Below are 14,214 nucleotides of genomic sequence, written 5' to 3' on the forward strand. Positions count from 1 at the left end.
ACACCTGGCCGGAGCAGCAGCTTCCTCCTCCGACGTCTACCAGTGACAAGACTCCCTTTTAGGACCCTCTGCCCCTCCTTGAAACTCACTGATAAGAGGCCCTACACCAGCCAGCGACTGAATGAACAATGGCCTGTGGGTCCCAGGGCTGTCTGCTCTTCATCTGCCTCACACTGGTCACAGATAAGCCATTGCAAGAATCCAAGCAACCAAAGGCCATGAAGAAGAAGAAGAAGAACAACAACAACAAGGAGGTTACTCTGGTGACCTAGAGGCACCAAATTCCTCCATGCTGTTGGAATCTGAACCAATGCCTATTGATGTGGGTCCACCACCATTGGTACAGGCAGTGATCTTCACACCCAACAAGGACACCCGTAGTGTGATCAATCAGTGGAACTGTTACGGGTATTACTATCACTTGCTGAAACTTCACTGATGAACATTCCTCAAAACTCCCTGGTTATGATGCATTTTGTCGAAATGTGCTGGCCCTGAGAAGGCATCTGGAAGGTTCTGTACATCAGTTCATACAGGTATGGTCTGACAGATCATTCCCCTTCATACCACATTGGAAGAAGTGCGAGTGCGGGTGACCTTAGCAAACCCCATTTGCATAAGCCTCCAGGCCATTTACTTGGTCACGTAAGCTCTCCTTTCCCCACTTTTCTCCTTCTTTGGTGGGAAAGTATCACTTTGTCTGGTAGGGTCCTCCTACTTCATACCAACCAAGATCTGTGTTTACTCAATGATGGTACTCCGACACACCTCAGTGCTGCCCATTGCATCTTTTCAGCTATCAATCTAATGAGCCACAGTCTCATGGCTGCACTGTATTGCCGCTGCATGACGATCTTTATGTGACAACAGTAACTTTCTGGTGGCCCAGTCACTTCCGTGCCATCACCAGATCGACTGACAACCACATTAGGCACTTAGAAGAGTTACTGGCAGTTGTATGCATCGGCTGTTACATTTGCCCTGTTTCTGTCAGATCGCATTGACAAGGTTGTGCAAGCCATCTCCCGCATGATCATCCACATTGCAGGAACTGGTATTCCCCTTTCAGCAGCTCCCCTCCATGAGGAATACATTTGTGACCATTGATGTGCTTCAGACAAAGGCACACATGCCTGGGTTCAACCGTGGTTCCATAGACAACCACAAACATTTTTTGATGAGGGCATTGACCATCTGGTCCCACAATGAGATACATGTGTTAACAGTTATGGTGATTAAACAGTTTACTTACTTTTTTCCATCTGTCTTGTTTTCATTTTGCTGCTCCTTATGTGTTGGATTTAATAGCAAATAGACCTGACCTCTTTGATGATGTTCACTGTGAACTGTTGGCTGTCAAGAGGGCAATGCATGAAGCCTTTGTAGACTACCATATCAAAATATTATCGAAAGATTTCTCTTAAAACACAAAGGAATTCTGGTCGTATATAAATGGTGTTAGTGGTACCAAAGTTGATGTCAAAACAATCATGAACGAGACAAGGACTGAGAATAGTAAAACAAAAGCAGAAATGCTAAACTCCATTTTCCAGAGTTCCTTAACAAAGGAAGTATTGCCCCTATGTAATCCTTCTGCCACTGCATTGGTGAATGTTGTAGATTGTCAGTAGTGTTGAATGAGCCCAATGAAATCCCTCTCAGATTCTGGACCACATTTGAGACTGAATTAGCCCCTCTTTTAACCGTAATGTACTGTAAATCCCTTGGAAGTAAAAACCATGTCCAGTAACTGGAAGAAAGCACTGGTCACAGTTGTCTGCAAGAAGGGTCGCAGAATTGATGCACAAAACTAGTGTCCAATATCCTTTACATCCATTTGTTGTAAGAGGATTGAATGAAAAGTAATCCCTTCACCTTCGTTAATTGGGTTTGGATGGGAATATTTAAATAAATCAAATGCAGAAATAATCCTTGGAATGTGATCTTTAGTCACCAGTATTCACTTTTCCACATAATCACCAGCCAACTGGATACATTTCTGTCAATGATGAACAAGTTTTCTGAAGCCATCATGGAAGAAGTTGACTCTCTCTCACAGTGCTCTCAGCATCTTCTTCAGAAGCATAATCATGTTCCCGCAGATCGTCTTTCATTATCGGGAACAAATGGAAGTTAAATGGTGCTAAATGTGCGCTTTCATTTCACGAGTCAGCATCCGGGGTACCCATCATGCACAGATCTTCCAACAGCCAAGCAAAGCAATAATGTGACCCACATATTCTTGTGAAATGCCGATTGTGTTTGCAATTTCTCTCTGAGTGATAGGATGATCGCCTTGAATCAGTCTGTCAACATTTTGCTTGTGAAACTCGGTGGTTGCTGTCACGGGACGTCCAACTCTTTGTCACTCATGTTCCCTCCTCAGCATCTTTAAACTTAATCTCTCAACGACGCACAATACTCACAACAACACAAGCACCATAAACTGCACGCAGTAAACTGCCACTAGAATGAGTTACTACATATGCCATTTGTCTTACTGCTGTAGCTTATGTTTTTGTGTATATTGCAGAGAAATAAGGATGTTTCACAATTAGTTGTTTCTGTCAGCAATATCCAACAGTGTTTCATAAATTCATGTTTTAGACAGCCTTTTCTTCAAAATGACTTGCCCATATTATGTTCGGTTGTTAATTTAAATTTTATTTGGTTGAACACACTGATGTTCTTCTTCTTCTTCCTCTTCCTCTTCTTCTTTAATGTTCGACACCAAAAGTTTGTAGTAGTGTGCCAGTGCACTTTTCTGTCTACAGACCTCTTCATTTCCGATATGTAGCGCATCCCAAGTTGTTCATAATCTGCTGTGTATACAACATCCATAGTAGTCATCCCCAGCAATTCCTTTCCTCAGTAGCTCCTTCTCCTAATGTTCCAGTGATGTTATTGTGTCTTCAAATGCGTGTCTTCTTGTTTGGATGTGCCTCCAGAGAGATTTGGTTTTTTGTATTATTGGCAGAATCTCATCAGTGGTAATTATCGCTCCAGCTATCTTTGTCATCCTTGTCTAGAACCCAATCCCCATGGCTTCTAGTTCTCTCTCTCTCTCTCTCTCTCTCTCTCTCTCTCTCTGTGTGTGTGTGTGTGTGTGTGTGTGTGTGTGTGTGTGTGTGTGTGTTTGTTTGTTTCACACCCGTATAGGGCCATACTCGTAACAAATGCTTACATGATCAGTTGATTTACAGTTCAATTATTATTTGTATTGGGTGTGTGAGTTAGTTCTAGCTTTTTGAAAGTCCGTCAGTAATTGTGTGAGAGAAGGCTGTCTATCATCAGTATGGCTGCTTTGGATTGTGTTTGTTGTAAAGTAATATTTGCTGCTGTCAGTCAGGAAGTCAATAAAGGAAAATTGTTACTGTAGGCAGCAAATGTTGTAAAATAACAAACACAGACATTGTTTTCTTTATTACTGCCATGATTATTTTAACTTTGGAATACTACCTGTAATTTCATTAAGCCCGTTGGTGCCAGCATGATTTCATCTGATGTTATAACCTTCTGATTTCTTGTTTTTAGTCTACTTATTTTTGCTGAACACTATTTTTTCATGATGTTTGAGTGATTACTTCTTTTGGTTTCTGATTTTATGTCAACAGCTGATTATGTTTGGTCATTGCTGGTTTGATGTTGGTTTCCATTTAATGTTATTTGTATTTGTATGTTGGTAAAGAGCCTTTCCACCAGTGTAGTAACTATTTTAAAAATATGGATACCCACAATCATACTTCACTAATTTTAGTTTATTGTCTGTCAGATTTGAACATTACTTTTCTAAGTGATGACCCCCAAAGTGAACACATGTTCTCAGTCATTACCATAGTATGCCTTGGCGAAACTGCAAGACCTTCTTCTGTGTACTGGTGGCAAGTTTCAACTTCTCCTTTCTCACCACCACCACCACCACCACCACCACCACCAACAACAACAGCGACATAAATATGGTATTGTGCTATAAACGCTCTCATTACAGTTGCCTACATTTGAAACTTATACTAAAAACAGCTCTTGAAAAAGAGTCTACCAGGCACAATGTTTCCATCTGACAAATGGAACATCATCAACATTGTCGTATACCCACACACTTCTACATCTGCATCCGTACTCTGCAAACCACCATGAAATACATGGCATAGGGTCTGTCCTAATGCACCAGTTATTGGGGTTCCTTCCCATTCCATTCACGTATGTATCACAGGAAGAATGATTGTTTGAATGCCTCTGTTATTATAATTTTGTTCTCAGAATTCATATGTGAGTGATTTGTAGGGGAGTTGTGGTAAATTCCTAGAGTCATCATTTAAAGCCGGTTCTTGATACTTTGTTAGTAGACTTTCTTGGGATAGTTTACATCTATTTTCAAGAGTCTGACTGTTCAGTTTCTTCAGCATCTCTGTAACACTGTCCCACGAATCAAACAAACCTGTGACTACTTATGCTGCCTTTCTCTGTATACTTTTAATATCCCCTATTAGTACTTACTTGGGGTCTCTCTCACTTAGCAATATTCTAGAATGGGTTGCACAAGTGATTTGTAAGCAATCTTCTTTGTAGACTGATTGCACTTCCCCATTATTCTCCCAATAAACTGACATCTGCCACCTGCTTCACCCACAACTGAGCCACTTCATATCCCTACAAAGTGTTACATTCAGGTATTTGTATGAGTTGGCTGATTCAAATTGTGACTCATTGATTCTGTAGTCATAGTATAGGCTACTATGTTTTTCATTTTGTGAACTGCACAATTTTACATTTCTGAGCATTTAAAGCAAGTTGCCAATTTTGCACGACTTTGAAATCTTATTAATATCTGACTGAATATTTATGTAGATTCTCTGTGACAGTACTTCGTTAGAGGTAACTGCATCATCTACAAAACATCTGAGTTACTATTAATATTGTCCACAAGGTCATCAATATACAATATGAAGAGCAGCGTCCCACCTGAAGGTGCTTCTGCATCTTCTCCATCCAAGATAACATGCTGCACCCTGCCTACCAAAAAGTTCTCAATCCTGGCACAAATTTCACTTGAGACCCCATATGATCGAACTTCTAACAGTAATATAATTGCATAGGTTTCCGCAGCCAGAGTCAGTCGACATAAAAGTTTTCTGAGTATGGTACCGCGTCTTAATGTATAAAACTACTGCTGCTTGAGAAAAACCAACATTTTGACCACAGTTGCAGTGGCCTTCTTCTGGGTCTAATGGTGCGTTCTAGCTATGCATGTCCTTTATATTTTGTTGTTACTGTTCACTGCGCATGCCATTATGTCATAATTTTAAAACGGTAGTTAGTTTCATTGGTCACTTAAGGAAGAAGGAGAGGGAACATTATTTTAATAGGTTATTGCGGTGGAAGGAGAATGTAACCTCTGTCGTCTATTGTCTCTTGCGTTATGTGCCATGATTGGTGGTCACCATCAAATGAGAAGTTGGCTGCTGTTTACCAACTGGTGGACATCGGCCATGTGGTGGCAGTTACTCACCGTTAGTGCTCGTGCCTCGTGTTGACAGTGCAGTCTATTGGGCTCTGATTGCTGGCAGCCAAGATGGGGCAAGCCTGGGTACATCCTCCCTGTTCATGTTATTTGGGTGTTTAAGTATTTCAATGGCCTCTCTGATTTTTGCGTTTCATTATAACAGGCTGCTGGTCCAACACACAGGCTTCACTGAATTTTATTTCTTTTCCGCAATCTTGATGATGTTCTGCCACTGCAGATTTGTTGTGTTGTCCTAGACGAATATAGCACTCGTGTTCCCGAATGCATGTTGCTATTGGCCTAACAGTCTCTCCGATGTATGCCTCTCCACATTCGCATTCCACCTTGTAAACGCCTGCAGTGTGAACGCCTGCAGTGTGTAATGCATCAACCTTGTCCTTAGTGAAGAAACACAAAATCAGAGAGGCCACCGGAAATACTTAAACACCCAAATAAAATGAACAGGGAGGTTGTACTCAGGCTTGCTCCATCTTGGCTGCCAGCAATCGGAGCCCAACAGACCGCACTGTCAACACGAGGCACGAGCACTACCAGCGAGTAAATGCCGCTGCGTGGCCGATGTCCACCAGTTGGTAAACAGCAGCCAACTTCTCATTCGACGGTGACCACCAATCATGCCACGTAACGCAAGAGCCAATAGACAAAAGAAGTTACATTCTCCTTCCACCGCAATAACCTATTAAAATAATGTTCTCTCTCTTTCTTCCTTAAGTGACCAACGAAACTAACTACCTTTTTAAAATTATGACATAATGGCATGTGCAGTGAACAGTAACACAAAATATAAAGGACACTGCATAGCTAGAATGCACTATTAGACCCAGAAGAAGGCCGCTGCACCGTGGTCGAAACATTGGTTTTTCTCCAAAAGCAGTAGTTGTATACACAATGACACAGTTCTAACAGTAAACATACATGTGGTACAGTCAAATGCTTTATGGAAACTGAGAAATACTGCATCTCTGTTTGTCTTGATCCGAAGCTTTCAGTATGTCATGTGAGAAAAGTGAAAGTTAGGTTTCATGTGATCAGTGTTTTCAGAATTCATGTTAGTTTAGTTGGCATGGAGGAGGTCATTCTGTTAAAGATGTTTGAGATCAGAATACATTCTAGGATTTACAACAAATTGATCTCAAGGATACTTGATGATAGTCCTGTGGATCACTTCTATATGGGATATGATAGGGATTCCATCAGGCCCTGGAGCTTTGTTTAGTTTTAAGGGTTTCAGCTGTTTCTCAACACCACTAACACTAAAGCTGATTTCACTCATCTTCTCCGTGGTACGAGGATTAAATTGGGATAACTCTCGTGGGTTTTCCTTCGTAAAGGAACATTTGAAAACAGAGGTAAGTATTTTAGCTTTTCTTTGCTATCCTCAGTTTCAGTACTTATCTCATCCAATAGTGACTAGACATGTAACTTTGGTGCCTTGAACAGACTATACAAATAACCACACTTTCTTTGGTTTTTGCGAAAGGTCATTTGACAGTATTCTGCTACAGAAATTGTTGGAGGCTTCACACATTGCTCTCTTGACAGCCAAATGCATTTCATTCAGCATCTCTCTATCTCTAGTCCTATGCTTTGTTTTACACCTGTTATGTAGTGGTCTCACCCCCCCCCCCCCCTCCCCCCTTTTTTTTTGCAGTGACTGTATACCATGGAGGTCCCTCCCATTACGAACTACTCTACTAAGTATATATCTGTTCAGTGTATAATCGACTATTCTTTTAAGCTTCAGCTGTAGTTCCTTTACATTCTCCGTCCCTGTGCTCAAAGTGTGAAGTTCCTGATTGAGATATGACACTATCGATTTTTTAGCTTGTTTACTGAACATTTTTTTTTTGCTTGTTTTAGTTGTCCTTTGTGCTTTGGTAATCATTGTTGCTACAACTGTCTCACAGGCACTGATACCTGATTTGATGTGGACATCCTCAAACAGGTCAAGTCCATTTGTTGCCATTAGATCCAATATATTTTATCACGAATGGTATCCCAAACTACCTATTCTAGGTAGTTTATAGAGAAGGCATGTAGTAATGTTTCACAGGATGTCTTATCGTGACCACTACTAACAAAACTGTAATTCTTCCAGTTAATTGTTGGATGAATAATGTCTCCACTGATGATTACAGTATGATTGGGGAATTTATGTACAAGCGAACTGAGGTTTTCTCTAGAGTTTCTGGAACTATCAGGAGATGAGTCTGGTGGACAACAGAAGGATCCAATTACCATTTTATGCCCACCCATGAGATACTGAGTCTTGCTCAAACAATTTCACATGCAGCTTCAGTTTTTATCTCTGTGGATTTGAGTTTCCTGTCTACTGTGACAAATACCCCACCTCCATTTCCCATTAGCCTGTCCTTTTAATATATACCTCAGTTTTTCCCATAAATCTTCCAGCTATCAGTGTCAGGTATCAATCTGCTTTCTTTACCTAGTATTATGTAGATTCACTTCTTTTCAGGAGCCCTTTGAACTCTGCGAATGCTTCAGCAGTTAACCATTAGGGTTATAATACTCTCACCTGTGTGAGGCATTTTTTTCGATCTTACACTGATACTTTAGGGTTTCTTACAGCTGTCATTATCTGAATTGGACGGAGAGTCGCTGTATGTGCACCCCACACGCACTTGGCTACCTGGATAGTAGCCTCTGATGTGTTTTGCACACCTGTTCCTTTTTGGGGCCCTAGGGTTCTTAACCTTATGGCTCAAGTCCAAGAAGTCGCAGCCTAGCTTGTCACAGAACTTTCAAAGTCTCCAGTTCAGTCCTTCCAATCGACTCAAAACCAAGGGGGCCACGATCGGTTCTGGGCATGCTGCTGCAAATTGTTAGCTTCATTGAAACTCGTGCTAGGCTGGTCTTTTAAACCTTTCTACTGTCGCTGAAATGATCCAAGTATGACTTTGGTGCCCAGACAGTAGGCATCATTTGTTCTAATGTACACCACAAGCTGCAGTTGCTTGCACCTTGTTCCCTCAGTGGCTGCTGGAATGTTGAATGAGGCCCCCAGGAATACACACTGAGTGCACCTGGTGTTCTCTCCTGTGCCTTGTTGCCACTTCCCTAAGGGACACCATCATTTGTCAACAATTAATAGACCCCTACCCTTTTGCGTTTGCCTCCTGTTGACACTGAACAAAACAGGTTTTCCCAAAACAGGTGAAGTGAGTCCCACTGACTTAGTTCCTGTTGCAGTGGAAGACAGCACCTCTATCTTGTTGGTTGGGGAATCAATATAACACCCCGAGTCTTACATGGTCCCTTTCCCCACTGTACAGGATGCCTAGATTACCATTGAAATGCCACTTGCAGTCAAGCGGGCAGGTAAGTACAGAGCCCATACTTTCTGCAGAGCAGACAGGATTCACAGCAGAGGATAGTACTTGAGGTACCTTTGGTACCGGTACTTGACTCTCTGGAGCTCATCCAACACTCCAATTTGCGGCTGCTGCCAATCGTTTGACAGTAGTCAGGGCAATTTCCAGCTGCTTATGAACATTAACCAAATTATCATGTTCGAGAACAGTGGGACTGCATTGTGGCTGGTGCAGTATATTACAGGTAATTGAACAAATAACTTAAAAATAAGCCTGCTGATATCTTTTATATCTCTTGAGCTAAAAGGATTACTAATTCCTTACAAGAATTGAAACATAACGAGATTTCTGTTGAGGCAACAGAAAAAAATTACTAATTTCGTAAAACTTTTTTGAGGTTATTTATAATTATTAGTGAATTTGAATATAGAGTTAATTTATGATAAATGTAGGTAATATATAGTCTTCTTTGAGGGAAAACTACATGTACACAATATGTTGGTTAGAATATCTGCTGCATTGATTTACTACAAATTAGATTATGTACAGGACAGTGGAAACTTCCGAAAAGTCTCAAAAGTGCACATTTATTCCAATTGATATACAGTGAAATTCAGGGTGATGTGTTCTTTGACAGTAATTGTGAATCACAAATGCTGATTTGCTATGAAGTAAGTTATCCAAAAACACTTGTACTGGTAACTTACAAAAATTCGTGTTGTCTGTATTTGAACTGACATGTCACTGGCAATTGAAAATTTTTCCTAATTTGAACATTGAGCACCTGGAAATCTGCAAACATTGGTGTCTCTATTGTGTACCTCCTTTGGAAGCACAACCGTATAAACAGTAGGGGTGCGATGCTGTGATAGAGTGCTGCGTTGATTTACTGGAGTTTCCTTCAAATTATGAGGAGGGAAGATTAAAGTTTAAGGACTTGTTGGGACAAATAGGTAATTTAGAGATGGAACACATGTTTGGATGTAGAAAGGAAATAAGTTATGTTCGCTATGAAGCAGTCATCCTGGCAAATGCTTTTATCAACTTAAGGAAGCCATAAATCTTGATGGCCATCTTGGTTGGTGGTTGATATGAGCTGACAGTCCTTTGATTTTTGCGGTTTCTATGAATCATGAAAACATTTTCTAGATTGTTTACCATTGAAGTAGTCAAGGGTTGAATTGTCTTACCCTTTTACAACTACTCAGTCTCCAGTAATTTCAGTATCATTACAGCTAGGCTGATCTTGTAGATGATTCATTTGGAGTCTGCAAACCATTAAAAGAATATTTAATTCTTGAGGTGTGTAGGTGTATCACTGAGAACTATAGTTTTTAGGACAACTAATAGAAGTAATTGATGAGGAAAACAGGAATGTTGTATCATGGAACACGTATTTTGGGGGAAGGTACTTAAATTTGATGTATTTTACAGTGTAACAGGCACTTTCAGCATACTGTGCTCCATCTCTCTAAAATACTACAGGTTTGGCATAAAATATCTTGCACAAACAGATGTTACTGTTGAAATCAGAAAAATTATTTAACAAAATAGAATGTGTATGTTATTTCAGGGTATTGTTTGTCGAGATATGCAGTTTATATTTGAAGTCCATTACTAATCTGTCAGAGCTGCTCTTTTTAAAAATATATTTATTTTGTCAGACTAATCCTGACTAACCTATTTTGCTTCTAGTTTTGGTTATTTCCCTTTTCTCTCACTCTCTGAAAATAAACTTAAGTTGCCCCAAGAAGTATAATATATGTGTGAAATGTTGGAGTGTAGCTCACATCACTGAAGTATTTAAAATTACAATATTTTTTAATTAAATCAGTGATCATATGTAGAAAACTTTGATAATTTATGGGAAATCAGACTTACGCCCAGGGACCTCAATACATGGTAATGAAAATTTGTAATAAATTAAAAGGGAACAAGTTGATGCAGATGAATTTAGGCTCGTTTAAAAGAAAGCTGTATGAGGTACTGACACTGAAATGTTATTACTCAATGGATGAATTCATGCAGGACAAACTGGAAATAAGAGCTGGATACAATGTGTTATATATCCCAAGAAATATCCTTACAGTGTTATTATTTATTGCAGTGCTATTATTTATTAATATAAAAATCATTGTAAACATATTATAAATTTTTGACATGTCTCCTATACGCAAACCAAATGGATTGCAAATGTACATCATGAGATGAACAAAACACAATTCACAAATGTTCATAATGATTGTCCTGAACAATTTTTATAATATAAAAATGTGTTTTCAATTTTTTTGTGTACTTTCAGGAATTGGAAAGGATTGACCTGGCACCATTGTCTCGAAAGGATTGCAACACCTTACTTGTGGACCGAGGATTTCATAAAAAAAGTGAAGCAGAAACAGTGAACCGAAATGAATTTTGACGATGGTGGTGGTTTGTCTTTTGCATGAAGTCCTTCCAGTTCCAGTATCTGAAGGAAAAAGGGAAAAAAACTTTCCCATTTGGTTTCATTAAATTACTTCAATCACTGTAAATAATGTTGAATATTGGTATAAAATCTGTTTACTTTATTGAAAACAGTATTTGTTTCACTGGGTTAATCAGTTTGTGCTTAAGGCTCTGAAGGAGCTTCTGTCTTGCGTGGCTTAAGACTTAAGGCTTTTAAATATACAGAAACCATAATAAACAAAGGTCCAAAAAAAGTGCATATCACTGTAAATCAAGTAATCCAGACATTAGACTATAGCTTTTTTTCTTGTTTCAAATCTTTCCATCTGTTCCCTTCATATCCACTCATTTTTCTTATTGAAAAATATAGTTTATAAATGAAAGTATGTTCACTTTTATCAGTTTTGACTTGATGCCATTTCCAAATTGAAAGTAAATTCATTTGATTACAGTCTTAGTGAATTTATTTGATTACAGTCTTAGTGACATGGTTGCTGAAGTGGAACTTGTGTCTGTGTCAGTAAAATTAATGCAAATTTTAAATACCGAAGAAGAATTTCATAAAATGATACGTGAATGCAGGTTGATAAACTGTATATGCTTCCATATAAAGTAGATGTTTGTAACAAGTAATTAGTGATTGTCAGCTGTAGTTTGTGACATATCGTCCATGATGCAATTGGTCAGTGTCATAGTGTAGTTTACTCAGTCTCCTATTAGTATTGTGATATCTTGTTATAGTTAATGTGCTGCATGTATTCATCCAGAATGTGTAAACCAATTACTTACAGAAACACAATTGTCATGGTTGCCTTTATTCAAACAGTTTCTCATTGAAGCTAAGTTGAAAAATAATGTTTTATGTAATAAATTAATCGAGGATACTCTTGTAGAAATGGAAACACTGCACAAATGATGAATTTAGCTACATTTTTAGTTCAAAAACATTATGCGGCTCCTTCATCACACCTTTTCCAAAAACTGTTAGAAATGTTTCCCAAGTTGCACTAAAGTCCATGTGTTTAAGCTGTAGTCAGGATTTTAGATAGTGTTGAAAGTAAGCTTATTGCCAATATCATGTAGTTGTTATAAAAGAGTCCGGAAACTAATTTTTAGCACTTTATAACGGTTTGTCATTTCAGCCACTGTGTCACTGTCATAATCTTGTTTTGGCATTGCCACATTTTGCCAATCAGTGTAAAGTCTTTCTGGAAGTTGTATGTATACAATGATGTGCATTTTTCTTTTTGTAAATCACATAAATGTTAGTTCATACAGTGTCTATAATAAGGTACCCTAAGCACGTTGTGTTTTGGTAATGGTTTATTTTGTAATTATCAATGGAAAGCAACCACATTTGCTCCTCCATTAAAGCTGCAAGCTGTGATACAAACCATGTACAATAATGTAGCTGCATCAGATCTGGTGCAGACTTTTGCCTTTCTCATCTGTGCATGTGGCATAAACAAGCTTCTTTCATGTGTAGTGTTTATCATATACTGTACTGGTGAATTGTATTGTCACAATATCTGTGTGCAATTTTTACACACAGTTTTCATATTTACACAACGATAGTCGACCACTGCCCATTAAAAACTCATTTTGAAACAGTGCTCCTGAAACTAAAAATAACTTTAGAACAAGAAAGAACGCACAAACTTGTAACATAGTATTTCTCTTTACTGTATTGTGATAGGGTATACAAAATATCTTGGTGTTTTGTTGTGCCTATAGTATCAAATTCGTCTTTTTCAGGTAAATGTACTTATAGACATTCCAGTTTTAGGAATATTTTGTAAATAGTCTGTTACAGGCCTATCTTCATGTTATTGCCTAATTTCCAACCAGTCACAATAAAAATGCAGAAATATAACATTTTACTGGACTTTCTTTTCTTTGGAATTTATCCTCTCATGATTCCAAGGTTGTATAAAATGTAGTAATGAAAGCACTGAAATAATGTGTGTGGGATAGTGAAATTTATGTAGATGAGGTGGAGGTAATTTGCTACAGTGAGTGATTGCAGTTTCCCGTAATGAACAGACATACAACAGGTTAGTCCAATGAAATTTCACAGCACACACACACACTCTGCCTGAACCTCAGCCAACGTGGTAAGTGCACTGTTTCACTGGATTTTTACTGTGATACTGGGTGACGAAGTAAAGTGTGATAAGGAGCAAAGACATCCTATTATTCAATCTTGCACACCTTTCTATTTCAGCACACCCACAAAGCTGTTCTGATTTAAATTCATTTTCCAAAGTGTTGCAGTTACTGGTGGAAATTGAGAGTACATATCCAATGGCCAATTTTCAAAATAAATACAATGCTTCTGATAGTAAATGTGTTGTATATTGCACTCTTGTTTTGTTTTGTCTTTCTTGTCTTGTGTACAGTGACCATTAATTATAAAGTTTTTTAACATTTGAAACATCAAAATTACATTGATATGGACTATATCCATAAAAGGTCTGTCTTAATGAACAGATTCCAATTGAGTGAATGTATAACAAGATTTATCTTGTCTCTGTGACGTGCGTAAATAAAACATACACACAAGCAGTGGATTATCATTACAAAAATAGTTTATAGTGACTATCATCATTCGCTGGTTCAAAAAATGCTTGTGCAACACATCAATCACCAAAGCAATTCATTACATTAAAGATTCCACCTCTTAGGCGAATGTTGTCTGAACTGTGAAGCATTATCCAAACATTTAATATTAATATCTTTTGTCTCTTAGATATACAACCATAGCTGTACTTGTATCTCATTTGCAATAAATGTACTTATTCATGTTTAGTACATATGGAATGCTCCACGATGAATTTTAAGCCATCTATCATAGCCATATATTTGCCTCAACTTCACTTTGATTATGTTTCTTAACCTTTTTACTAGGTAATT

At 38.5% G+C, this 14,214-nt stretch overlaps 1 protein-coding gene across 1 annotated transcript in view; it reads left to right on the top strand.

Moving 5' to 3' along the window:
* Positions 1 to 13,178, top strand: part of LOC124796374 (selenoprotein M-like) — a 42,435-nt gene extending 29,257 nt beyond the window's left edge. Inside the window, exon 4 of the mRNA XM_047260539.1 lies at positions 11,159 to 13,178. Coding sequence (XP_047116495.1) covers positions 11,159 to 11,275 — 117 coding nt within the window. The 3' untranslated portion in view covers positions 11,276 to 13,178. The remainder of the gene's footprint in view (positions 1 to 11,158) is intronic.
* Positions 13,179 to 14,214: the final 1,036 nt, after the last annotated feature.

Source organism: Schistocerca piceifrons, chromosome 1 (assembly GCF_021461385.2).
Source record: "Schistocerca piceifrons isolate TAMUIC-IGC-003096 chromosome 1, iqSchPice1.1, whole genome shotgun sequence".
Classification (NCBI taxonomy): Eukaryota; Metazoa; Arthropoda; class Insecta; order Orthoptera; family Acrididae; genus Schistocerca; species Schistocerca piceifrons.